Here is a 27,068-nt window from a genome sequence, read left to right as displayed (position 1 = left end):
AGATTTCTTCCTACCTTGACTTCATCCAGGTTGTTCGGATCTTTTACTCGGCGAAAGTAAGCAGACGAAATCCTACATGGTTTCATCCAAACAGGCTGATTTAGATTAGGATCCTCAGCGAAGATCTCCCCAAAGATCTCTTTTGTTAAATCAAATACCACCTTCACGAAGGGAGAAGCAGAAATTTAGGCTGCACTTGTCCACTGCAAACACTCAAAGGCTAAGAATATAACACCTGAAGACTGCACCTACCCTTTTGTAAACCTGCTTGTTTATCGTGTCTGCGTCCTGCTCTTGGAGGGTACTGTCAAAATCCATGTGAAGGCTGAAACTGTGGAGGTCATGACCCAGGTCCTTCAGCTTCCAGAGCTCCTCAACTGCCTCGTGCACCATAGCTTCCACCTCCGCCGCACTATGAGGGACTGTCAACAGCTCCTCACACGGCTTCGTTGGCACCTTCTGAGGTTCTACCTTGGGCAGCACTGCTGGGGCCTCAGCTTGCTTCTGCTGGTCCTTGTGGGAACTCAGGCCGTAGTCCTCATCAAACCAGTCTTGATCATCTCCCAGCACACTCAGGAACTCCCGATTCAGCTCCAGCTCCGCCAGCCTCTTGGCAAGCTCTTCCTGACCACTGGCACCCAACACTGGACTCTCCTACGAATTAAGAGCCACAGAGTAAACCTAAAAGCACACACTGCTGTCTAACTCAGCTTACAGTTCTAAATGCTCTACTGATTTAATTAGCAAAGTATGCACAAATGCTAAGAAAACTAACAAACAGCCCACAGCACAGTCAGAAATGTTTTGATTCAAATACTCGGGGTTTCTCCCACTCCTGATGAATGCTTTCAGAGGGTTCCTACAGACCTGTGAAGATTGTGTGTCCTGCCCACTGCCTAATACTCAATTGCTTGTGAAAGACTGAGTGGTTTCAAAACTAGTACTGTGACACAACTACTCACCTCATGTACCAGAAGACTCAGATCTATATCAACTGCCTAAAAGCTTTCAGAAAGTGATGGCTGTTTCAGTGACTGAGCAGTGCTCACTGCTGATGAAATGGGCTGAAGCTTTCTGTGCTGCTAATATATTGGGATCAGTGGCAAAGCAGACAGGTTTACTGAGACCTTCAGAGAAAGGCTAAGTCCTGTATCTGTACCATTAATGGTCACTCAGAGGAAGCATGAACTCCCCATGATACAACATTCAGTGGACAGAGCAGTCTGACACTTTAATGACCTCCATATCAACTAATTTTGTTTGAGGATGATTATTTCTTATCAAGCCTAGAGAGAGGAAAGTTCACAGTCTATTGTATTTCACCACCTTTCACAGAACCATAGAATCAGCCAGGTTGAAAGAGACCTCCAAGCTCATCCAGCCCAACCTAGCACCCAGCCCTGGCCACTCAACCAGACCATGGCACTAAGTGCCTCAGCCAGGCTTTGCGTGAACACCTCCAGGCACGGTGACTCCACCACCTCCCTGGGCAGCCCATTCCAATGCCAATCACTCTCTCTGACAACAACTTCCTAACAACATCCAGCCTAGACCTACCCTGGCACAGCTTCAGACTCTGTCCCCTTGTTCTGTTGCTGGGTGCCTAGCAGCAGAGCCCAACCCCACCTGGTTACAGCCTCCCTACAGGTAGCTGTAGACAGCAATGAGCTCTGCCCTGAGCCTCCTCTTCTGCAGGCTGCACACCCCCAGCTCCCTCAGCCTCTCCTCACAGGGCTGTGCTCCAGGCCCCTCACCAGCTTTGTTGTCCTTCTCTGGACACCTTCCAGCACCTCAACATCCCTCTTGAATGGAGGAGCCCAGAACTGGACACAGTACTGAAGGTGTGGGCTGACCAATGCCTGAGCACAAGGGCAAAACAACCTGTAGAAGAATACTTTAGAGTAAAACTGAAGGGTAATGATTGAATCCAACTATGAATGCTGAACCTAAACAAACTATTTTTTATTTTGATGGGCCAAAATAGGGCTTTTGGTCTGTAGGACTACCAGAATGAAGTGGGATATACAAGGACACACATGTAAGACACATACCTACAGGCAACCTTCACAGCACCCAAGAGAACTTGAGAGAAAGCAAACCGATTGCCACCTCAGATTCAATTGTATGGTGCCACTTCAGATCCAAACATCTCAAAGGAAACAAGTCAAAGGAACAATCAGTTCTGAAAATCAGTGCAAGATGTCTGTTACTTACTGGTCTGGGACACATGTCTGGAGAGGAAAGTTCTTCTCTTTCATCATCCAAATCAGAACTTAGGAAAAGGTTATCCAGTCTGTTGGGAATTTGCTCTTCTGGCTGCTGAGATGCGGTGCAAGATTCCTCCTTCACATCACATAGCTCCTGGTTGCTGAGCTGGATTTTCTCATTCTTGACCTTCTTTATTTGCTGTAACTGACTGACTGTGTCTTTCAGAAAACCTCTCAGGAGACTGTCTGTCAGCACACTGACCTTTTCCAGTTGGACTTTGGACTTTTCTTCTTCTCGAAGCTGGGCTTCTAATTGGCTCTTTTCTTTCGTCAGCAAATCCAGAAGCGGAGTTTCAGACTTCTCTGCACCCTCAGGAGAGAGATCATCTAGCTTTTCAGCACATTCTTCCCCCAGTGTCTTCTGCCTCTCCAGTTTCTCAGACAGGATATCTGCAATGTCGTCCAACTGAACAACGATGGTCTCACCCACAGCACCAGGAAGAAGAGGAGTGATGCTGGCCTCCTCTTTTGCAGCATGCTTCAGATAATCCACTACTGATTGTTCCTGGGCAACTGACTCTGCAGATAGGGAAATCTCCTTTATGCTGCTTGCTTTAGAAGACAATTGCACATCAACTCCTTCCTTGGATGAGGCTTCTGAAACAACTGTGTCCACAGGAGCTTTAGCCTGGGAATAGCTGTCTGTTGCTTCTCTGCTCTGGTTTTCATCCTCTTTGCCAGGTTTGGAGCTTTGTCTGTCTTTCTGCTCAGCTTTATGTTGCTTCACCAGCCTCTCATCAAGAAATGAGTCTTCATCCTTAGTGGTGTCCAAATAGTTATCAATACTTTCTGTAAGGTGAGAGATTTTCTGAGGAGGAGCAAAAATCCCATGCTTCTCTTTGCAGTCAAAATACCCAATTCCATCATAAGTTCCATTATTGTTCCCTTCAGGTTTATCTAACTCCACACCAGCCCAAAACCCTTTGGCAAATTTAGTCAGACCTTTGAATCTCAGTGTTCCAGGTTGGACTTCACTCACAAGTACTCTATCGCCAATGCTGAAATCTGCCATACTATCTGCTGCTGCTGGGATGGAAACAGGGGCCCGCAGCGCTGACTCGGCGGGGGCCCCTTCTTGCTCCACAGCACCGCCTTCAGTGCTTTTGATAAGTTCCGTTGGGGACTTAAGTTCTAATAACCTCCCTGACTGCACACTGCCAGAGAGAGAGGGGGACCTGTCACTGAGGCATTCGCTGATTTCAGCATCGCTGCCAAGGCTGCTGGATCTGCTCCGGGTGTGCAGCGATCGCTCTGCCAGCGACTGAGCATCCCCATCAGAAGAGAGGAGAGACGATTCAAAGTCATCCTTGTAATCAGAAAGGGCTTCTTCAGCTGAGGCTTGTTTTCTCGAAGAGGATCTTTCAAAGTCTTCTGGGTATGAGGGCTCCTTCTGGCTGAAGAGCTGTTCCGAAAGCAGATGACCTTCCTTCTCCGCTGATCTGCTCAGTCTGCGAGAGGATTCTTCTACACCTGGGTCAGTTACAGCATCTTCATCTGCCAGTCTCTGTTTTAAGACTTCTTCTGTGTCGTGAAGACTTTCCACAGCCAAACCCAAGAGTTCCTTCTGAGAGGAGAGGTCATTTTCAGAATGGAGGATTTTCTCTGGAACAATGTCCAGTGAGCTTTCTTGTTCTTTCTCTAACACCAACACGACATCAGAACTCTCCAAAGGCTTAGCAGGAGAACCTTCAATCTCCTGTTCCTCAGATTTTACATATTCCAAGTCTTCCTGTATCTCAGATTCATGACTGAGGGCAGCCTCATCACTGGATGCTTTTACCACATTGGTCACTGACCCGTGGGATATCTTGCTAATGTTTTCCTCATCTTTGAGAGGAGGTGAAGAGGGTTCAATACCCAAGGAATTGGAAGATCTTTCTCTGGAACTTCTCGGTGACATTAAATCAGAGGAAGATGTTCCAGAAGGTTCTTCTGCATGAACATCTGTCAAAGCCACCTTCTTGGTGTGCACAGATTGCTCAGTTCTTGATGACACAGCATCTTGAAGGGAAACAGAAAATGAATTAGAGCAGAATTCACAGCCTGCATTCTTTTACTGAAAACTATGAACACAGGCCACAAAACATCAAAGTTTCTATGTTGAAAGAAGATAGAAACTGCTGCCTTGAAAACATTAATCTCTAGCTGTCCTATGAACTTGAGCAAGATTCTTTCAGTTCCAGGGTTCCATTTCTTTCCTTGTACCAGTATTTCATAATGCCACACAATAGTGAGACCAAGGTAAGGGCTCAGTTCTTTCTTTGAAGGCCAGAAATGCTACCAGTGTTAGAATGGTGTATAATGACTAGATAATCATAGAATCAACCAGGTTGGAAGAGAGCTCCAAGCTCATCCAGACCAACCTAGCACCCAGCCCTGGCCACTCAAGCAGACCATGGCACTAAGTGTCTCATCTAGGCTTTGTGTGAACACCTCCAGGCATGGCGACTCCACCACCTCCCTGGGCAGCCCATTCCAATGCCTATCACTCTCTCTGACAACAACTTCCTCAAAACATCCAGCCTAGACCTCCCCTGGCACAGCTTGAGACTGTGCCCCCTTCTTCTGTTTCTGGTTGCCTGGCAGCAGAGACGAACCACACCTGGCTACAGCCTCCCTTCAGGCAGCTGCAGGCAGCAATGAGCTCTGCCCTGAGCCTCCTCTTCTGCCGGCTGCACACCCCCAGCTCCCTCAGCCTCTCCTCACAGGGCTGTGCTCCAGGCCCCTCACCAGCCTTGATGCCCTTCTCTCAACACCTTCCAGCACCTCAGCATCTCTCTGCAATGGAGGAGCCCAGAACTGGACACAGCACTCAAGGTATGGCTTGACCAGTGTTGAGTACAGAGGAAGAATAATCTCCCTTGTCCTGCTGGCCACACTGTTCCTGAGCCCGCCCAGGATGCCATTGGGTCTCTTGGCCACCTGGGCACACTGCTGCCTCATGCTCAGTACCCCTAGTTCCCTTTCTTCCTGGCTGCTCTCCACCCACTCTGTCCCAGCCTGTAGTGCTGCTTGGGATTGTTGTGGCATAATGATCAACAGCATAACACTGACAAGTACTGCAACTCTCCCCATTCCTATATTCTTCATTAATTTTTGTTTCCTCACTTTTATCAAGTGATTTAAGGATCAGAAAATAGCTGTCACGTAATTATGGTTTTGCAGAAATCTCAGCAAGAATAAAACTAAGAACTGAATACAGAGGAAACAGCAAAAGCTTAAGCCTGCTAAATAAAAATAACAAAAATTATAGCTGGATCATGATGGCTTTATGAAGTTTGCACACTGTCTGAAAACTTGTTCTTGAATCAAGATTACAGAAGTTTAAATCAGTCAGTCTTCAAGATCTTCACCTGCAGTAGTTACATACCTCCATCCTCTGAAATGGATTCCAAAGATGCTCTGGAATGTTCTGATTCAGCCAGAGATTTCCAGGTTTTAGCTTTCTCAGGCCTAAATGTGAAAAATCAAACTGCATGAATCATGTTTACAAGAAGAATGTGTTGGCTTGGGTCTTCTTCCAATAGATCAAAATGGAAATGCAAGCAGCTGTAATTACAATACCACACCAATGATAACATAAACAGTTTGCTTTGTTCAATGTACTGTGACCTAAGAAAACAGGAATGGGGACATCTGATGAGTCCTGGGAAGTAATTGTTTTAAAGACTCATCAAACTTCAGACTTTTCTGCAGCAAAAAAAAAAAGATGTGGGTTTTTTTTGGGGAGGTTTTGTTTTTAATTTGAATATACTAAAATTGCACCATCTTCTGGAGAAAATGAAGCAAAAAGACACCAGAAAGTGCAGAAATCAGTTGAATTCTCTACCTTTTAAAACCTAAGATCAGATTTAAGTTGCAAAGATTGCTTGCTACACACAGTGTGGTAAGTAAGCATCACGAGTCACCAAGATAGGAAGAAAAAAGTTCTCTTCAGACCTGTAATCAGTACAACCATTTGGGACAATTCTTGCCCCATTGAAAATTGTACTTCAGGAAGAATCTGAAAATAAGACTTAAAAAGCAGGCCAAAAAATGAGATGCATAAGATGACAAGGACAGTACATCTTACGTGGTTTGGGTCTGATGACACCAGCAAATGGATCAAGAGGACACTGCCACTGTGCAGTGCTTTAAAGAAGAGCTGTTATCAGCTTCCCTGTGCTCATGGTTTCAGATTGAACAATTCAGCTCAGCTGCAGAAAAGAAAAAAATCAAAAAGCAGCAGAAATCCCAGTTACCTGTGGAGTGGTGGTGCCTTGATCTTGGGTTTTTCTGCAGCAGCTGAGGATGGAGTTTTAATTTGAGGTTTGGCTGTCAGAGATGCCTCCAGATCTTGGCTCAGCTCTGCTTCAGTCTTCTTGATAAATTCATCGTATGACTGCTCATGGAAAACAGTGAGACCTGTTAGTCTCCTAAACCATAACGACAATTCATCAACCAAAAGTTGTCTAATGAATACAGAACACAATTGATTTCTCTGCAACTAATCATTTAAATCCCTGAAGTTCTGTAGCATTAGGAAATGCTAGAAATGTTAATTCTTCACTTTCAAAAGCAGATGATGTGGGCACCGCTCTAGTATCCCAGCTTGGATTAACATGTATACAAAGATAGATGAGCCCCCTGAAACACTTCATATATGAGCCCCCTGAAACACTGCTAGTAACCCATTAAAGACAGACATATTGAAAGGGAATGGCATCTTTGCCTCCAGGATCACTACTGAAAACAGTTAAACTGCCAGGACACAGCCACACTTCTACCACTGTAATGTGCCGTTCACAGCTGCTGATACAATACTCTGCCAACAACATCCATACTACAATGGCCTATCCTGGCTAACAGTCTTTTATTTCACCCTTCTCCCCAATGCTCCTAACCTCCAGTTGTTTGATCAGACTGGCTTCCTGGGCCTTCAGTCTCTCCTTTTGCCTTTTCTTCTGTTCCTTTTTCAGTTGGTAAACCACAGACTTCCTTTTCCGTAGTTCATCCTTCAGCGCCCTGATCCGTCCTTCGATGTCACTTTGATCAGATGTGGTTTCTGAAAGAGTTTAGGTGTAGTTTTTGTAAGCTTGTACCTCACAAACCAGTTTTATACAAAGCAATGAGCAGTCATTTCATAAAGACAAACTGAAAGCCAAGCAAGATAACAAAGAAGTTAATATTCATGTTAATATTAACACAGTAAGGGTCCTAAGTGGCATCTCCGACTCACACCACTGCCATATAACACTTGAGTGTTGCACCTTCCTTCATTTAGAAGGGAAAGGCTCTGAGTCACAGTAACTTGTTACCAACCTTGTTCACATCCACTACTCATCTTTATGCTGCTACTTCCCTATCTGCTGATCACACCAGCTGCTGCCAAAAATTGGTTGTGGTGGGTTTTTTTCCTAACTTACCTGCAAATATGAGGTCTCAAAGATTCATACCAAAAATAGATCTTTTACAATCACAACACACAGCTTCAAGATACAGAGCGCACTTCACTGATGAGAACAGTGGAGGCCTCTAAGTTCCAGCCTCTTTTAGAGTTCCAGCCACCAAGGCTAAATCCAGCTATGAAATGGAGAGCTGAATGGTCCAGCTGGAAGGAAGGTTAATGGGAACAATGCAGAGGTTTTCAACGTTGCCAGGTCTCAGGAGGACCAATTATTCCAAGTGAACAGGGGTAGTGTTGAGGTTAGAGATGTGGTGGACACTCAGTAACAGCTTATACAAAACTACTAGGTGTATCTTTGCTACAAGTTCAAATGTATAGATCCTTTTATGGTGCCATTACTGACTGGAGCTATGTTCCACCTAAACAATTTTCTTCTTCATTGTTATCCTTAGTCATTACCAAGATCTGCTCCATTCCCTGCAACCTGGTTTTCCAGTCCCTATGACAATGTCCCCACATACTGAGATCCACTCTCTGCACGATAACCTCATTTTACCAGTAACTCTGCTACTTTCATTATTTCTGCTCTTGGTCTTTCAGACCTCTCAGACTTAAGGACTGCCTGTCTCTCCTCCTCATTCTTTTCCACCCACCTGATCATGTCCACTTGTTTCTTGTTTCAAATGACTACCAATAGAGTGCAAAACAAGATCTTTGTCACAGATTGCTGTGACCACAGTTATGTATCAAAGCTTCTTCAGGATATTTATCCGATACAGTCTTCCTAGAGCTCCTCCCTGTGGCTCATGCCCTCCCCTTCCCTCTTCTATAGGAGGAAGAACTCAGGATCTTGGCTGCTTTGCTTTTCTAAGACTCAGTATTCACTGTCATGTTTTGTGGACCAAAAGGCTCAGATGCCCATAATATAAACATTTTCTTTATTGATCACCTTAGAAACCAAGCCACCAGAATTATTTGGTCAGCTAGCAGGAAGAGCTGGACATTCTGCTCAATCAATCTCATTTCTCCACACAACAACCCACCACAATGGGGATTTCATGATCAACAACAGTCAGCAAACACAAGCAAACCACTGTATTCTTCCTCTATTAACAACTGTTGCCACTCATTTAGAAAGCTTAAAAAACCAAACATCCTGGCACAAAAAAGACTGGAATCTCACTTGCTAATCAGGAACACTTTATGATGCCACTGTAATTAACAACTCCTCCCAAACAGTAAGTGACCACTGTGTAATTATAGCTTTACTTGATCAACTAATAAGGGAAAGATCTGCACATGCTTTCATCTTTGATGATCTTGTCTACATGTGCATCAGACTGACAGAGCAATGACTTCATTACTACTCAGCAGCTCAGAAGATTTATCTCTTCACAATGGAATGATTTATTGTGAAACCAGTATTATCCTGGTCAGCTTCTAAGCTCTTAACCTTTCCTCAGTGTTTGAATTCAAATACTTTATAAAAGTGATGCTGTTGCCTGCTCAGCTTTGTAGAGCTTATGTGGCTGTTCAGTCAGAACTTGAAAATAACTCTTATCAAGCTGCTTGATGCTCTCCAGAAGGAACAGAATCAACCAGGTTGGAAGAGACCTCCAAGCTCAGCCAGACCAACCTAGCACCCAGCCCTGGCCAATCAACCAGACCATGGCACTAAGTACTTCAGCCAGGCTTGGCTTCAACACCTACAGCCATGGCAACCACCACCTCCCCGGGCAGCCCATTCCAATGCCAATCACTCTCTCTGACAACAACTTCCTCCTCACATCCAGCCTAGACCTGCCCTGGCACAGCTTGAGACTCTGTCCCCTTCTTCTCTTACTGCTTGCCTGGCAGAAGAGACCAACCCCACCGGGCTACAGCCTCCCTTCAGCTAGTTGTAGACAGCAATGAGGTCTGCCCTGAGCCTCTTCTTCTGCAGGCTGCACACCCCCAGATCCCTCAGCCTCTCCTCACAGGGCTGTGCTCCAGGACCCTCACCAGCTTCATTGCCCTCTGGACACCTTCCAGCACTTCAACATCTCTCTGGAATTCAGGAGCCCAGAACTGGACACAGCACTCAAGGGGTGGCCTGAGCAGTGCTGAGCACAGAGGCAGAAGAACCTCCCTTGTCCTGCTGCCCACACTGCTCCTGAGCCAGCCCAGGATGCCATTGGCTCTGCTGCCCACCTGGGCACTGCTGCCTCCTCTGCAGCTCCTCTCTACCAGCACCCCCAGCTCCCTCTCTGCCTGGCTGCTCTCAGCCACTCTGTCCCCAGCCTGTAGTGCTGCTTGGGGTTGTTGTGGCCAAAGTGTAGAACCCTGCACTTGGCCTTTTTAAATCTCATCCCATTGGCCTCTGCCCACCCATGCAGCCTGGCCAGGTCCCTCTGCAGGGCTCTGCTACCCTCCAACAGATCCACAGCTGCTCCTAGCTTGATGTCATCTGCAAACTTACTGATGCTGACTCAATCTCCACAACACAAATTCTCAACTCAAATTACTCAGTGAACAGCTGCCTCTTGCACTTACATTCACATTAAACAATAATTAAACAAACAAACAAAAAACCCCAAACCCAAACTAACAAACATCCCCCCACAATGGATTATTAAACTTATTACATCAAGCATCACAAAGACTGGATATGTACACACAGAATCACAGAATGTTAGAGGCTGGAAGGCACCTGCAGAGATGAAGTCCAACCCCCCTGCCAAAAGCACAATTCTTGAGAATTGTGGTAAAGGGTTGGACTTGATGATCTATGAGGTCTCTTCCAACCTTGTTGATACTGTGAAGTTACCCATCTATCACAAACAGCAGCTAGAACATACAATAGAATCACCTAAAGTGAGGTTGTTGTTTAGGGAATTAAAACCAAGCAAAAAATAAAGCAGGAAAATGCTCTCTCATTTGCTAATAGGTATTTTATGGTGCCACAGCAACTGCACTGAGGAATACAAAACGTTTTGGAGACCAAAAGCAGTGAGAAGTTGAAAATAAACTTTACACTTTAACAGAGCTGCTGACGGTGAGCACCTGAATGGCAGTTCAAGAAGATTTGGAGTCCATAAAATTAAAAAGTTGCAAGTGCACAACAGCAAGAGGATTTTTCTGCACCAATTCACTTCTACTATTCTCTCTCCCTCAGCATTTTCTGGGAGCCAGCAGGGGCAATGGAGGAAATAGTATAAAAAGAGTCTACATAGTAGATCTTTTATTTTATAGCTCAAACCGCAGCCTTAGACCCTATTTCACTGTGCACAGTTCAAACCCTCCCCAAAACCAGAAACCTAAGTTCTGCAGTATCCAATCATTCTGCACATGGAGAACGTCTCATGGGCTCACTCATACTGCCATGATACTTCTGGAGCCAGGTCCTGCTCAGAAGGAAGCTGATCAGGTTTGTATGCTGCTGAACCACATTCTGTTTCCTTCACAACAGGAGATGTGGAGCTGTGTCACCTGCTAAAAGCACAGCTAACCTTGGCATTTCTGAACTTTAGAATGACCTTAACTATTGCCTCTTCTCTTCTTCATACCTGTCTGCAGGAACCTGCATGTCTGTCCAAAAGGAGAGATAATATATAGATCATCTTACATTAAGATCAGTTGAAGCGATGAGAAAATACTCTCCCAAAACCCCAAACCTTGGCAATTTCCAGGAATTTCTGCCTGCCTCCCCACATTTATGCCTGTATTTCAAGACTACTTGCTGAAAAGCAAAAAGCTTTGAAAAAAGCAGTCTAAACCCAAGCAGGTATTACACTTACCTGACTGTGTCATAGATAAAGATTCATCAGACCAGCTGTGAGATATCTGATGAGATTTCAGAGGTGAATGCAGCTGTCCTCCAGTTCTATGGCTGCCTTTGCTGGAGTCCTGCTTTGGTACAGATATGCTGCTTTTGGGAGGAGACTAATGGAGGAGAAAAGGACAAGTAAGCAATTGCATGGAAAGCTCAATTTGGAAGTAGGCAATCACTGTCACTTGGAGCTAGTTACAAGGGAAGGACAGCATGACTACAGAACATCTCAGAAGCAGTGCTAACTATCTAACCTCCTAAAGAATTTAAGCTTGCTTTGCTAGACAATAAAAATACCAAGAGCAGCAAGAGCTGCCTGCTTTCTTGGAGTCTACATTTCAGTAAACCTGCTTAGACTACTCTACTGCCACCTAGGTTAAGTGACATGTTTCTGACTCACAGGTGTTCAATACCATTTATGTAATCTTATTTGGTAACAAGCAGGGCAATAGGAATTCCTAGGAAATGTATCTCTGAAGCCATTCCACACAACGAGTGCCAGATGACATTCTGAATCAGGAAAACAACTGAGTTCTGAAGCTAGACAAATCATTCTAAGTGCAAGCACTCTTCCAAAATGCTGCTTGCTGATTCAACATTATACCCCAAACCTGTCACACACTTTGAACATAACCTCACTATCTCACTATCTTCTCCTTTCATAGGATCAGTCAGGGTTGGAAGGGACCACAAGGATCACCTAATTCCAACGCCCCTGCCACGCTCAGGGACACCCTATCCTAGATCAGGCTGCCTACAACCTCATCCAGCCTGGCCTTAAACACCTCCAGCCATGGGGCCTCAACCACCTCCCTGGGCAACCCATTCCAGCCTCTCACCACTTTCCTGCTCAACAGCTTCCTCCTCATATCCAGTCTGAATCTTCCCACCTCCAGCTTTGCTCCATTCCCCCCAGTCCTGGCACTCCCTGAGAGCCTAAACAGTCCCTCCTCAGCTTTTTTGAAGACCCCCCTTTCAAACTTCCCAAGAAGGTATTTGTACTAAGTTTAGATGAGCAGTTCTTTTACCCCACAGACACTGCACCTTCTGTCTCATTGAGCACAGGGCAAAGTTGCCAGGTTGAAACAGAACAAAATTATCAACCAAGCAGAAATAGTAGAACAGAACAATATGGCAGAATTAGGTAGAAAGCAGACATCATCTGAAACCCAAAGGATTGGGCTGGGGTTACAGGGCTGCTTCTTTGTTCTACAGCTACACTCTGGGATATGTTACTAGCAAATAAAGTGGAAAACCAGAGCACAGCTTCCATGGCCTCAAAGTATTTATACAATGGTAACGAGCTAGCCTATGGCTAATTCGCACTGGCAAACTGGGTCAGTCTTCTGCCACTTCATGCTGCATACCTGCACCATATGCAAAATGTTTTGCAAGACTACCCACAGATGTAAAACTATCTGAACTCTGAGCTGAAGCAGCTTTTCCTCAGTACTTCAGAGCACAGATCTCATCACAGTGTTTATTGACAGGTTTGTATTCTAAAATACATTGCTATTATATAGCACTGTAAAATGGTATTGCAAACAGAGAGAGTAGTTTAATCTCTGCTTTGACAACTCTGATAGCCTTTTACAAGGGAAAAAAAAAGCTCACTCACAAGTTTGCCAGGTGAGGTAGAGGACTTGGACTCTTCAGAATAAACCATTTCTTCATTAGCTGTACTCTGTTCTGGGCTTTCTGTCTGTACATGGCCCATAGTCTCTGATGGGATAGACTCAGCAGCTGGACTGCCAAGATCTTCTGGGATGGAGCTTTCACTGTTCAGATGAGAGAAAGAAAGCACTGGAGACTCTTCTTCACTAGCTGTTTCTGAGATGGAATAATGAGAGAAAAAGCACAGAGAATCATAGAATCAACCAGGTTGGAAGAGACCTCGAAGCTCATCCAGGCCAACCTAGCACCCAGCCCTATCCAACCACCCAGACCATGGCACTAATCCAATCTTTTCTTGAATGCCTCCGGGGACGGCGACTCCACCACCTCCCTGGGCAGCCCATTCCAATGGCAAATCACATGAGAACTTGCACTGACTTACATGATTCAGAGATCCTGCTGCCTGAGTAACCACTACCAATACATGTCAAATTGGCAAGTGCTACTTAATTCACACCAAGGGAATGTTTAGCAAGAACAAACATGTTTACCAGACAACTAAAATTTAAGACAACCCAATGATCTCAGTGGTCACTGAATGTCTAAAATAAAGAGGCTTCCAGGGTATTCTACCATTTCCCAGACAACACACTCCATAAAGATTATTGGGGAAACCTGTCCTTCCAGTTGACCATACTCCAGCAAGAGTCATTATTAGTCTGAAGAAGTCATGAAGGAGCATATAATCTGCAAGGCAGATCTTGAATGTAAAATGGATTGCTTCCTTTACAGTAGCTGCAGAAAACATTTTAATGTTATGATTTCATGCTGAGTCTCTCAGCTGACAACAAGTAAAATAATAAGTTGGGTTTGTGAATATTCCTGTTTACTGAATTCTGCAGGAGTCACACCACTGCTGAGCCAGCAGCCACGGGGAACTAGCTGATAGCTGAGCAGAGGAACTTCTTCTGAAGTAGGGCTTTGCTCCACTGCTTACTGGTAGATACAATTAATAGAAACCAAGGGGATTTTCTCATCTGTTGATGAGAACTCAGCATTCATGCTGAACTTCTCTTCATTGGAACTTACTGACTCATACACATCACATCTTTAAAATGTCTTACAATCCCTTAAAATCCCTGTGATTGGTTTTAGTAATGAATGTAATAGGGGCTAAGTCTGAATTCACTTTGCACATTCAAAGCACATGCTGCCTGCTTTCAGCAGAGTGGGAGAAAATCCAGAAAATGGATTATTTCTAGAACCATCCCTGAAGGTTCATTATTTTGTCCCTCTGCAACCCAGCTCTCTTTGCTTCATGCTTGAAGTATGGCCCACTTCAGACAGACCAGTAAAGCTGTAGCTCCCAACAACTAGAATGTTATCTTTCCTCATGAGAGCATGACTTATACCAACTACATGCTAGCAGACTTCAGCATGGTTGCAGGTTTCAAATGACAGAGGGAAGAAAAAAATGCTTTGCATTTTTTGAGAACGCAGACATGACAAAGCAGTGCCTGATAAGAACCATCCTCACCAGCAGCAATAAGGCTAACAGGATACACTAAACCAGGAGAAAATGGTTCTAATGGAGTAAGTTCAGAATACATGCAAGAGAGCATGCAGTTTCTTATGATAAAAGAAATTGTATGTAGAACTGTCTGTAGGTCTTATGCTCACTTGAGATGATACAAAGCAAAGAAGAAACACACATTTAACCAAGGTGTAAAACAGGGCTAAAAGAAGGTGGCAACCACAGGCAGGAGAGTGCAGAAACAGATTCTAAATGGTATCCAGAGACAAACAACCACCACCACCCAGACATCAACACAAGGAAGAAAGCACCAATTATGCTTTACTCCTGTCATTTGCATCATCTGTCCTCCTCTTCCTATTACCTTTGGGCTCAGTTCTCTGATCTCCTAGGTCTTTCTTGGCTGTTTTTGTCTTGAGCAGCTCTTTGTCCCAGGCAGCTAGGGCCTGCTTTTCTATGCGCCGTACTTCTGCCTCCTCTGCATCCAGGCGGCGTTTCCACTCCAGCAGCTCTTCAGCATGCTGCCGACGCTGCATCAGCTTCTGTTCTCGCTTAGTTAGGAACCTGACAGACAGAGCAGAGGACAATGGGAAAACAGCCAACCACACTCAGAGGTCCCAGCATCCAGATGCTCTGTTGCCACCATTCCCAACTTGTTCTCTAAGAGGATACCCACAGTAACTACTGTCTCCTAGACTTCTGAAGTGCTGCTGAAAAAAATCAGCCCAGCGAGTGGACAGGAGGTGTTTTTGCTTTGCAGTAAGGCTACAGCATACTGTGAACTACAATATACTGTGAACATGCTGCTTATATTCTGAAGATCTTCAAAATCATTTAAAAAGCTGTTCATTATTTAAGGATGTGAACAGGACAAGTTTCCAGTTTCAAGACACACAATTTTAGTCTCTGTGGTATTAAACTGGAACCCTCAAGAAAGCAGTGTCTGAAAAAAGAATCCCTCTGTTTGCCAGTCCCAATGGCAGAAAAACTGTAAGCCCAGCTGCCCCACAGTTCTTTCCAAATACACTAAGCACAAGAGGAGATGATTCTGTATTCATAATCCTGAGTTATTGAAGCTTTCACCCTTCTCCCTTTAAGCATTATCTCTACTGATCACCACACCTGGAACATTATTTGTGAGCTGACCGAATCAAGAGAATAAGGATGCAGGACTGATGGGGTTTTTTTAGTCAGCTACTCTTTATCTGGTTGTTGGTTTACAACAGGTAAAAAGTAAAGCAGGTATTTTCTCTCTGACAAAGATTTCTTAGGTTTTACTTTCCATGAAGCCTCAGAAATGAGGAAGTTCTTATAGAACATCACAGGTATGAACAGGTTTGTGTGCATACACTAATTCTCTTTGCCAGCTCTTGAACAACACTACATCTGGTCTTACTTCTAACATTTTAAGCTGTTTAGATGTCACAGAACCACCCTGTAGAAAATACATGGTCTGCTAGCTAGAGTGAGAGCTCATTATTGGTACAGAAGATGAGTGCCTAACAAGGCAGTCTTTAAAGAGTTGTGATGTTCTGCCTTGCAAATGCCTTTATAATTTGCCATTTTTAAAGCCATCTCAAACATTTAGCATCAAAATTTTTAAGCTGGAACACCTACTACCTTCACAGAATCACAGAATCAAGCAGGTTGGAAGAGATCTCCAAGCTCATCCAGTCCAACCTATCACTCAGCCCTATCCAATCAACTAGACCATGGCACTAAGTGCCTCATCCCATCTTTTCTTGAACAGTTAAGGATCTGACAGATGCCATGATTATCACTTTCCACAGACAAACATCAAACACCATCTATTCTTAGGCAACACTGACAGATTAATGTCATTAAGAAATCAGACTGTCACCAGTAGCTGCACTAGAACCGTGACACCGACAGTCACGTGTATGCTGTGTCTCTCGGCAGCACTATCAGATTGATCACCTCTGACTTTCAGATGCTCATCAGTTCCAACTAGTCTAGTGGATCGTGTGTTTGGAACTTGTTATGGAGGTCATTATTACAATGATCTCAATGTAAAAGGCAACTTTTCTTCTTCCTTCACTCACTTCACCAGAATGTCTGGATCTTGAGTTTGCTGTATGTCAAGGCAGGCAAGCACAGTTGAAGTGGAAGAGAAAGGCTGAATGAAGGGTTCCAAAACTCCATGAAAGCAGATGTCAAATGAATTAACCCAGAAGGCCACACACACAGCAGGGGAATTGACTAAATGACCATGAAACCAGCCACCACACAATGACTACTTCACAAGACAGGTAATCTAAACGAGTGATGGGAGAGAAAAAGGGTTCCAACATTCAGCCTACAGGAAGATGAGGAGGGAAGCAGCATGGCTAAAGATGCAGACCCTTTCCTTATAACCCTGGAGTTCAAAAAGCCAGGGTCACAAGGTGGCATACACACTAACTTAAGACTACTGCAGCCTAGAGGGTTCCAGTTGCAACACCAAGGGTACACATTTATATCTCCAAAAGCAGGAGCACCCTCACAATAAAAAATGGCAAAACCACATCTGGCATCTGTGAAGCTGGAAATCTTGGGGAGCAAAGAAGCAGCAGCACTCCAATGACACTAGCATGATCTCCAAGTCTTAACTGTTTCTCTGGTGCAAATATCACACATCCTATCCATGCACTGCAAATATCAGCTGGGAAGCATCAGCCTGCTGTTCTAACCAGTACTTGTACATTTATATCCAAGGTATAATGACTTTCAGCACAAACTACACAGTTTCAGCAGCTGTTCTGAAGTAGAGAACAGACAGGGGGAGCAAAGTGAATTATCTGTCTGTAATTCAGAACACATTAGGGAGAGGAGACAAAAATCACAGAATGGTTTGGGTTGGAGGGGACCTTAAAGATCATCTAGTCCAACCCCCTCACACTAGACCAGGTTGCTCAAAGTCCCATCCAGCCTGGCCTTGAATGCTTCCAGGGATACGACATTCACATAGTCTCTGGGCAACCTACTGCAGTGCCTCACCACTCTCATCATAAAAAGCCTGTCTTCCTTATATTTCATTTAAGCCTACCCTCTCTTAGTTTAAAACCTTTACCCCTTGTCCTGTGACTACAGACCCTGTTAAATAGTCTTTCTTCATTTTTTTTACTGAAAAGCCTTCTCTTCTCTAGGCTGAACAGCCCCAACTCTCTCACAGCCTGTGCTCACAGCAGAGGGGTTCCAGCCCTCCAATCATTTCTATGGCCTCCTCTGGCCCTGCTCCAACAGATCCACATCTTTATGTGCTGAGGACTCCAGAGCTGGGGACACACTGCAGGTGTTGTCTCACCAGAGCAGAACAGAGGGAGAAATCACCTCCTTTGACCTGCTGCCCATGCTGCTGGGGGTACAGCCAACGATATGATTTGCTTCTGGGCTGCAAGTGCATATTGCCAGCTTTTTGTCTACCAGTATCCTCAAATCCCCTCTCAATCCACTCATCAGTCTATATTAATACTGGGGATTGCCCTGACCCAGGTGCAGGACCTTGCACTTGGCCTTGTTGACCTTCATGAGGCTCACATGGGCCCACCCCTCAAGCCTGTCAATGTCTCTATGGATGGGAAATGGGAACCCTTTCCTCGAGCAGATCAGCTACACTACTCAAGTTAGTATTGTCTACAAACCCCATCCCAACCCCACTATCTGTGTCATTAGCTGCAAACAGTTAAGCTTCACTGATGAAGAATCTCTTGGCTTTCTGGGATGGAACAGAGCATGCTCTATCAAGGAGTCTATCACTTGAGAAAGATACAGTTACCTGACCAATTGGTTGTAGATATACAGCTGGAATTTGGGGTGTAGGTTGGGAAAACAGACACTGAGAGAGGCCCAGTGGTGAGACGTAAAGACAGAGAAGAAGTAGTGAACAGGAGAGCAGTGTCTACAAAATAAGGAGCAAGAGTTTAAAACTAAGATAGCAAAAAAGGCAGAAAGACCCAGAAAAGGATAGCACCTAGCAAAGAACTTTAACATTCATTGCATTTATCATTGTATAGTTATTACCCAGCATCTGAAGCAGAAAAACTATACACTGTTATGCAGAAGGTAACAGAACACATACACTTGCAACACTTCATTTTCTGTTAGTTAAAGGCAAGCTACTGACACATTGCTGCATTTTCCTTTAAAGTTTGGAAGGAGTTTAAATACTCTGATGCAGACTTCCACATGCACTGGTTACCTTAGCTCCACCTGATCTTCCTCCTGCTACTCTGATTGTTTAGTACTGGCATTCCACACATGCTGGTTTTGTGATATCAACAACTTCACTATGTCGAAATTTAAACACCTTTTCATTCACCTGGTGAAACCTCAGTAAAACTACAAAAGCAAAACACCAGCAAAAGGGCAAACAAGGAGATTAAAGAAATGTGTTTTGAAGAGAGAAGCAACTGCAGGAAAAGTCTGAGATATACCTGCCATGCTATTTTGGTTTTTTTTTTGGCAACAAAGTGCAGATTTGGTGTCAGAATATTCACATATTGCCTCTTTTATTTGAGGTGTTAATGCCTATTGTTTAAAAAAGATCTACATGAATTTATAGCTGTGCTTAAAATGGGTATTCCCTAATGAATCACCATTTTAAGCTAATTCCTAATGAATTATTGTCGTATTCATAGAAAAAGATCATGCTCCACACAGCTCTATCAACTACAATGCAAGCTAAGAAGCATACTAAAGAAGAGCAAATGAAAATTAGCATTTAATCAGTTCTCCTATTGCACAGCTTATCATTAAAGTTGCATATGCAAGGAAAGCAAGGGGAAAATGGTTAATTCTCTTTGACAGAGCATGCTCCTGTTCACATGCAGGCTACACAAACTCATCGATTAAGACTGAAACAGAAATGTTCTTTCATTCCCCTTTTAGCAGAAGAGAAGTATTAAAGCTGCCTCATAAGGAAGGAGGCCAAAAGATTTCTGCATTGCTGTGGAGCAGAGCAAATCCAGCAGAGCAGGCCTTCCAATTCCTTCCTCTAGTTCCTTCATACTTTGTCACTCAGCTTCTTTCTTTTTGCCACGGCTCATAATCTGATTGATTCCTCTCAGATGGCAGCTTCCTAACATGACACCCCAAACCACAATGTTTTACTCTATTATGTGTATTATCCTTATGTCCTTACAAATAGGGACATTTAAACAAAGACAGCAAGTCAGCACTGCATTTCAGTCAGTAAGCACTACCTCTACCAAGATACCCGCAGAAGGTCTGCAAAAACTGTGGAATTAAGAATGACTTCCAGAGACCCATTTATGTTTACACAAAACACTACTTCCCCTGAACACCTACAGCAAGCCAAGACAAAACTATAAAATCAAAAACACATCACCACATACATTACAGCAGAAAACTTCCACTCATTTCACCTAAAACCAGTTCTTTCAGCTCAAATTCTGCTATCCACCTGCTGAGAAGTATTCTCTAGGTGAGCAATATTTTGGACTGACTAAAAGATCTGGAAGTGTAGAACATATTTTGTGTCTGCTACTATCCCTTTTGAGAGTAAGAACAATGATTTCATTTGTATGTAATTCTTTCTGCAATTGTGTTGCTTAGAAATGAAGATGCTTTGATGAAAATAAGCTATCAAAAGCAACAGTGACAAAAGCTGATCAAAAATGGCAAAGGAAGTCCTGAATATAAAACTGTATTTATCACCTCTTAGATTATTATACTTAGTAAAATTCATGAGCTATTAGTTGTAATACAAGCTGTAATTTTTCTAGCACCATTCAGAATTTTTATGCTGAATCTTGGGTCTAAGAAAAGATACATACCATCTTTTAAACAAAAAAAATGGCATCAGAAGGCAAAGAAAATCATCACCTTTTTCTTGAAACCCCAGAAGTCAATCTGGTCTACAGAGCACATCTTTTTCAAGTCCCTGTCTTGATCCATTCATCAACCTCTAAGACACACTTCAAGGAGGATTTTGGTGCTATAGTGATGGAGTGGTTGTCACATAACTTGGAATGCCAAGAATTTGGTTTAGGGAAGAGGACACTTCAGAGACTTAAAACGCATTTTGGCTGTTCAGTTTATCCAATCTTACCGCAAAATAAACTAAGAATCACTTCAGGCTAGAACATGAAGACCACCATCTAACTGAAACATGGTTTTGGTTTTTACCTCCTTAAACCAAACCCTCACTTACTTCTACTACTGGGTTTTATCTTTGTCATACACAACTACATCCAAGTGTGGGAAATGTGCCTCTCCAACGTTTGAGCAATCAGAGTGCTGAGAAGCCACAGCCAGCTTGCCTTTGCAAATGGCAGTTTTACTTTGTGAGGTTTCATCCAGCTGTTAAGAGTCTCAAGAGAAAAAAGACCTTACAAAGATGATCACCCCTAGGGACCGAACTACAATGACTTGCCTTACTTATAAGCTGAAAAAACTGTTTCAGTGAAGACTGTTTCATGTGGTAACTGGTAGAGGCCAGACTTTTAATGGGTTAGTCTCAAATAAGTACTTAAGGCTTCAAGCTCATGAGCACATGCTGGTAAAGCATCTGGGGAGTTTAGTGCAAACTAATTCCTCAGCTGAAAAGATGCAGAAACAACTTTTTTTATTCAAAACAATTTAAAAGGTGAAATCTACAGATTCTATCTTAGTTTTCAGACCCAGGAACTGCATATGTACTTCACTGTTTCCTTTGGAGACTAACAACCATTTCAACTTTTTTTTCCCCCCAACTTGTGGACCACACAGGAGCAAAGGAAAGGTCTTATTACCTGCCTTACCTAGCTGATTTTAATGGAATCAGAACTGCAATTTAGCAGCTGGAAAACAAGGTAGAAGTCACATGCCAGAGAAACTTGATGACTTTGTTGAGCCAGATATCAGATTCACTTACTAGTTTTGGCATAAGACTAGTGCTATTCAGTACTTACACTTCAACCCAAGATAAAAATTGGTACTACAATTCAGAGTCTCACTCCCTACATTTTTTTTTCCCTTTTAAAATAAAAGGGGATATAAATAAACACATCCTTTTGACTTTGGTTCTGACACTTTGAAGAGGAACTCTGACAAGATGTACTGTCAAGCTGGAGCATGCCCACATTCCTTGTGTGTACAAACCTCAAAATCTCTTAACTGATGAGCTTTTCACCAACTGCATCAAGTAAAAAGAATATTAAGACCAATCCATCGCAACAAAAGCACGTCCACATGGTCTGCAGGCTAACAGTGTTTGAATCTCAGCACTCACAAAGAATTGCAACCTTTAAAATATTACATTCCAAGATTAGTATTAGTTCTATTAATGCTTCTAATCAGCTATTTTTCCAGGCAACTGAGATCAGAGGGTGTGTGAGATCACAGAATCATAGAATCAACCGGAAGAGACCTCCAAGATCAGATCAGTAACCCTGATTTTTCTGGTGGCCATTTATAGTGCAGACACTGATCATTCTACTGAAACAGTAAACATCTGTAAAGGAAAAAGAAAGGGAGTTACTTTTCATCCATTCTGCTGCGCATTTTTTTAAGCTTCTGCATAATGCTGCTTGTCTCACTGCTGGAGATTGAGATCGGAGAAGGGCTGCGTGTTTCTCCGTCAGTTGGAAGTGGGCTAGAAGCGTTGCTCTGCTTGATGTCATCCTCACTGGGAAGCTCCTGCAAGTAAGTATGAAAAACCCCACAACATTAAAAGCAAGAAGACTTCTTCTACAATCTTTTTAAAAGCTTTGTTATTTTGTTTTAGTTCTCCTCACATTACAGCAGATCATAGAATCAACCAGGCTGGGAGAGATCTCCAAGATTTAGTCCAACCTATTACCCAACCCTGTCCAATCAACTAGACCATGGCACTAAGTGCCTCATTCAGTCCTTTCTTGAACAGTTAAGGATCTGACAGATCCCATGATTATCACTTTCTTCAGGTGATATCTTCAGGTAAGTAATTACTTCAGGTAAGTAATCACCTGTAGATTTAACTTCATTTTCCAACTTCATTTTTATTTGTGGGGGTTTTTTTGTATGCTTTTTTCCCTCTCCATAATTTAAGTTTTTCCTTAACAGTGTCTAGAATAAAAGCCCCACCAGAATTCAATAACTCCATCAGGACACCAATCCTTTCTACACTAATAATAAGCACTGTGTTTCCTCAAAATATTGTAAGCAGACAGATAGTTGACAACCTCCTGTCTGGCTACCTCTGTTCCAGAATACTCCAAATTCCTTTCTTCTTTGCCCACCACCCAGAGAGTTTGAATGGGAAGGAGAAGATGGTGTGAAAACTGCTTTTTCCCCACCGCCCTGCAGGCTTGAAGGGTGAAGAGCAGGAGGCCTTTCCACAGGTGTGCTGAGCCCTGTGGCAGCCCATGCTGGAGCCAGGCTGGTGCTTGGCTGGGTTTTCGCACCCAGTATAAAATGACAAATGGACACTTTGTCTATGTCTAAAAAAGTACAAATAGAGCAAGGGAGAAGGCAAAAGGTTCCTGCCTCAAAAGAGTTTCCCCTTGACAGAGCTCCTGACAAGACAGGTTCCTGCCATGACAGAATTCCTGTTGGGTCATCCCTGCCTTTGGATGGCTCCTACCTTTTGCATGGCTCTCAGTTTTACACCATCCCTGCTTTTGGATGGCTCCTACCTTTTGCACAGCTCTTGGTTTTACACCAGCCCTGCCTTTGGATGGTTCTCCTCACTTTGCACCATTCTGTGTGAACTTGCAAGCTTGGCAAGTCCTGGGGTCCATTTGAGAGAGCTGCTGGCAGCACCTGGACCAGCTACTTTTGAACCCAGTTTGGCTCTCTCCATGCTGAGGCAGTGTCACTTCCACAAATCCCTGTCTTGTGGCAGCTGTGTCCAGAGACACTGCTGAGTTTGGCAGCTCTGCCACTCACCTTGAGCTTCTGCCCCGTGGATCTATTCTACTGGACATTGCTTACAGAGTCAGGAGGCAGTTGAGCAGCAGAGGAATCCCTCAATGGTTCATCGCCCAGTACCTCTCTCACCTCCATAAGTAAAGCCTGCAGCTGTTCCCTCAATCTCTGCTCAGCCTGACTGGTAGTGGGGTAAAGCTGTGTTTATAGCTTAGTCTTTTCCATTGCCTGACTTCCTAAAGCTCTACATTTGTCCATAACATCATTTTGAAGAGTTCCTGATGGAATTAGAATCTGTAAATAAACTTAAACCAGTTCTGTATCTAGATTGGGAGCAGAGTGTTCAGGAAAATAAAATAATTCCATGTTTATAACTCTTCCACAACAGTCTCACAAAGCAGATGCGACAAAGTTCATGAATGACACTGGCACACCCACAAAGCAGTGAGTCCCTGGTTTAGTCCTGATGTTTAACAATTTGGGGTCTGACAAATAATCAGAGCCTGAGACACCCAAGCATCAAAAAAGTGGTATTTACCAAGGCATTAGTTAAGTTTGAGCACTGATTAACAACATCTACTGCTCAAGTAAACCACAACAGTTTGTAGCTTCTCCAAATGCATTCCCTTTGATAATGCTTTGCAGCAATTAAACGTAACATTGCTGAGAGAAAGAGGATGAGACCATCTGAGGCAGTGAACCTTTAAGACCACAAGAGCTACAGACCTCCAGAAGCTCTAAAGTTCCAGGAGGTGTACCAGAAAGTGTAACCTTCCTATTTCTTCCCACAAATCCTGAATCCTTATAAATCTAGCTGAAAATATAGTTTCTTCCCTATTTCCCTTTCTCTCTTCTCCCAGGAAGGATGCCAAGGCATCCTGAGAGAAGCCTGGTTGGCCTTGGCGATACTGCCAATTAGGCCTGGAGTGGCTTAAGCGAGGCCTGGAGTTGCCAAGCTGAATTTTGTGCTGCATCACAATGGTTTTGGTGGAAGGGTTGAGAGGCACGGGGTGGGGGGCATTCTAGCCTGGGATTTTTGTTTTTATGTGAAACTTTGGCTTAATGGCTTTTCTGTAAACCCAGGTTACCGATTCCTTTGTATCTTCCATGCTTTGCACTACACCACTGTAGCATTGTAGCATACAAGTTGCCTCTCCACTGAAACTTTCCAATTCTTCAATCCTGCATGCATGTGTTTTTCTTTTTCCTCAGCTGGAGGAGGTAAAAGAGCAATTTCTCCCTCATCAAACTAGAACGGGCAGACAAAACTTCCAAGTGACAGGTCCAATCTAGTTGCTCTGCTTTACTATAAACCCAACTTTAGCTCTTGCAACAGCCAGAGGGGGGAAGACTGCAGCTTCTGTACCCAACACTTACCAGCTTGTTTTCTCCTGCAGACTTCAGCTTCTCCTGCAGTTTCACTGTAGTCTGTCGGATTCGTTCTATTTCCTCCTGCTGCTTAAGGATTAGCTGTCTCTCCTTCCGAGCAGCCTTGTTAGCCTCCTGAAGACGTTTGATTTCTGCCTTTTAGGCATAAAAGATTAAAAGGTTAACAACTGGGACAGACAGCTCTCAAGAACACATTCTAAACTTGCCACTGTGTCCATGCTATGGGTCTAAAGTGACTAAAATTACATGCTGAAATAATTTGGCACCATTTCAGCAGCAAAGCACAGAAGATTAACACACCTCAGTCTCAACAGTGAGATCGTTGATACAGAAGGACTCTTATTTAAATATGTGCTAAGTACCACCAAAATACAACTACAAAAAGTGATTGGTAAGAAGTACTGCTGGTATCCTGTCAAAAAGCCTGGGGTGGAGTTTTCTCAATTCTTAGCTGTTTCAGTGTCTGAAACATTTGATAGCTACAGAAGAGCTTCCACAGGATTTTCCTAGGGGGCATCAGTTACCTTTTCCTGCTGTAATCTCAGCAGCAGACCACGCTGCCTCTTTCGAATCGGAGGCATCTTATCATCCTCGCCCTTGTCTCGTAAATGCCTACGAACAGATTGGAAGAAAGGATAGGAAAAAAAGTGCATGACAATGAGTCTCTTTTTCTTTAAAGACAAAAAACAAAGCCAAACTTCTTTTCCTAACCTGCAGGAGACTATGGGCCTGTACTCCTGTACTTAATCGCTGGCATTCTCTGTTAGTGGAGTATTTTGTACTGTTTAGTCAAAGACATGCCCAGGTAAAAGGCTAGTTCAGGTAATACAAGTTCTCACATGACGGGGCAGAAGCTCTGCTCAGCCATTTGAGAAAGACAGAGGGGGCCTTGGGTCACGACTCTGCAATCCTTCATCAGGCTCAAGATGACAATAAAGTGGAAGAAAGTGCCTGGTGAACAATGGTACTCTCACACAGAGAGGAACCATGGATAAGCATTGCTGATTGGATCTGGCCACTGTTTAGTGGTAACAGCAGCTACTCCAAGTGGCATTACAGGGCAAAGCAGATGTCAGGCTGGAAACAGATCATGAAGTGCAACATGTATCCAGATGCACGAGTAAACAACATCGTGCTCATCTAGACATCAAACAAAGGTGTAACTGCGTGACAGTGCTATACCTTCTTGAATTAAGACTTAGAGAAGGCAATTTCCAGCCATTCCTCTACAACTGACAAACATCTGATGATCTATTCAAATAGAATTCTCTTTTATTAAACCACATTCACTATAAAGATCAAAGCCCACTTACAAACTGGCTTCTGTCCTTTCCAAGTGACAATACTATTTGCGCAGGTTGCAGGTGGCAGTAGATTACTCTACCAATGATACTTAATAAACGTGGGGTGGAGGGAAAATCTTACCAAAAAAAAATCAAGAAGTACAAGAAATGTTCAGTCAGCAACAGTATATACTTAGAGCTGCCTTACTTCTTCTGGTGCTCCAGCCAAGCTAATTCAGCCTTGGTCTTCTCTTTCAGAGCCTTCTCACGGAGCCGAAGCAGTGAGGACTGGTGAGCTGCTCGCATTTCCTCCTCTTTCATGTACTGTCTCACCATCTCCATGGTAAACTTGGAGAAACTATCTTGACCCCCTGAGAAGGGCATGCTTAGCTCCTACAAGGCCAGAGAAATTTGACATGACTTGATAATACAGAAAGTCCAAGGCTCTTTTCAATTGCAAAATGTATGTATACACAGGGGCACACATACAAAAACAGGGAAGCTGAGCTTTGTGCAGAGCAGCATTTTCTGCCCTGGGCTGTGTGACAGGTTTAGGACATCCCCTCCTGAGCCAGAGACATGAAGTATCCTCTTCTGCTTCCTAGCTGTGTGTAGGAACGGTAGGAAGACTTAATCCACCGGCAGCTTATCACACACACACAGAGAGGATGACACAGGATGTCAGGGGTTGGAACAGACTCAAGGAGATCATTGAGTCCAATCCCCCTGCCAGAGCAGGACCACACAATCTAGCTCAGGCCACACAGGAAACACATCCAAACAGGCCTTGAAAGGCTCAAGAGAAGGAGACTCCACAACCTCTCTGGGGAGCCTGTACCAGTGTTCTGTGACCTTTACAGTAAAGAAGTTCCCTCTTGTGTTGAGGTGGAACCTCCTGTGCTGCAGCTTACACCCACTGCTCCTTGTCCTGTCACACTCC

At 43.8% G+C, this 27,068-nt stretch overlaps 1 protein-coding gene across 6 annotated transcripts in view; it reads right to left on the bottom strand.

Moving 5' to 3' along the window:
* CEP350 (centrosomal protein 350) overlaps positions 1 to 27,068 on the bottom strand; it is an 84,460-nt gene that overhangs the window by 11,116 nt on the left and 46,276 nt on the right. For 4 of the 6 annotated variants that reach the window (XM_064148165.1, XM_064148164.1, XM_064148166.1 and 1 more), the window contains 14 exons: positions 26,337 to 26,521; positions 25,370 to 25,457; positions 24,834 to 24,980; positions 22,090 to 22,247; positions 18,385 to 18,507; positions 14,974 to 15,173; positions 13,080 to 13,291; positions 11,430 to 11,574; positions 7,151 to 7,311; positions 6,509 to 6,648; positions 5,638 to 5,720; positions 2,215 to 4,268; positions 253 to 654; positions 15 to 161 (listed from right to left, as the gene is read on the bottom strand). In XM_064148165.1, coding sequence (XP_064004235.1) covers positions 15 to 161; positions 253 to 654; positions 2,215 to 4,268; positions 5,638 to 5,720; positions 6,509 to 6,648; positions 7,151 to 7,311; positions 11,430 to 11,574; positions 13,080 to 13,291; positions 14,974 to 15,173; positions 18,385 to 18,507; positions 22,090 to 22,247; positions 24,834 to 24,980; positions 25,370 to 25,457; positions 26,337 to 26,521 — 4,245 coding nt within the window. The remainder of the gene's footprint in view (positions 1 to 14; positions 162 to 252; positions 655 to 2,214; positions 4,269 to 5,637; positions 5,721 to 6,508; positions 6,649 to 7,150; positions 7,312 to 11,429; positions 11,575 to 13,079; positions 13,292 to 14,973; positions 15,174 to 18,384; positions 18,508 to 22,089; positions 22,248 to 24,833; positions 24,981 to 25,369; positions 25,458 to 26,336; positions 26,522 to 27,068) is intronic. The other 2 variants (XM_064148168.1, XM_064148169.1) reach the window with 1 other exon arrangement.

Source organism: Pogoniulus pusillus, chromosome 8, assembly GCF_015220805.1.
Source record: "Pogoniulus pusillus isolate bPogPus1 chromosome 8, bPogPus1.pri, whole genome shotgun sequence".
In the NCBI taxonomy this organism is placed as follows: Eukaryota; Metazoa; Chordata; class Aves; order Piciformes; family Lybiidae; genus Pogoniulus; species Pogoniulus pusillus.
Note: the sequence above shows the minus strand (reverse complement) of the source record. Positions and strands in the feature narration are given on the sequence as shown.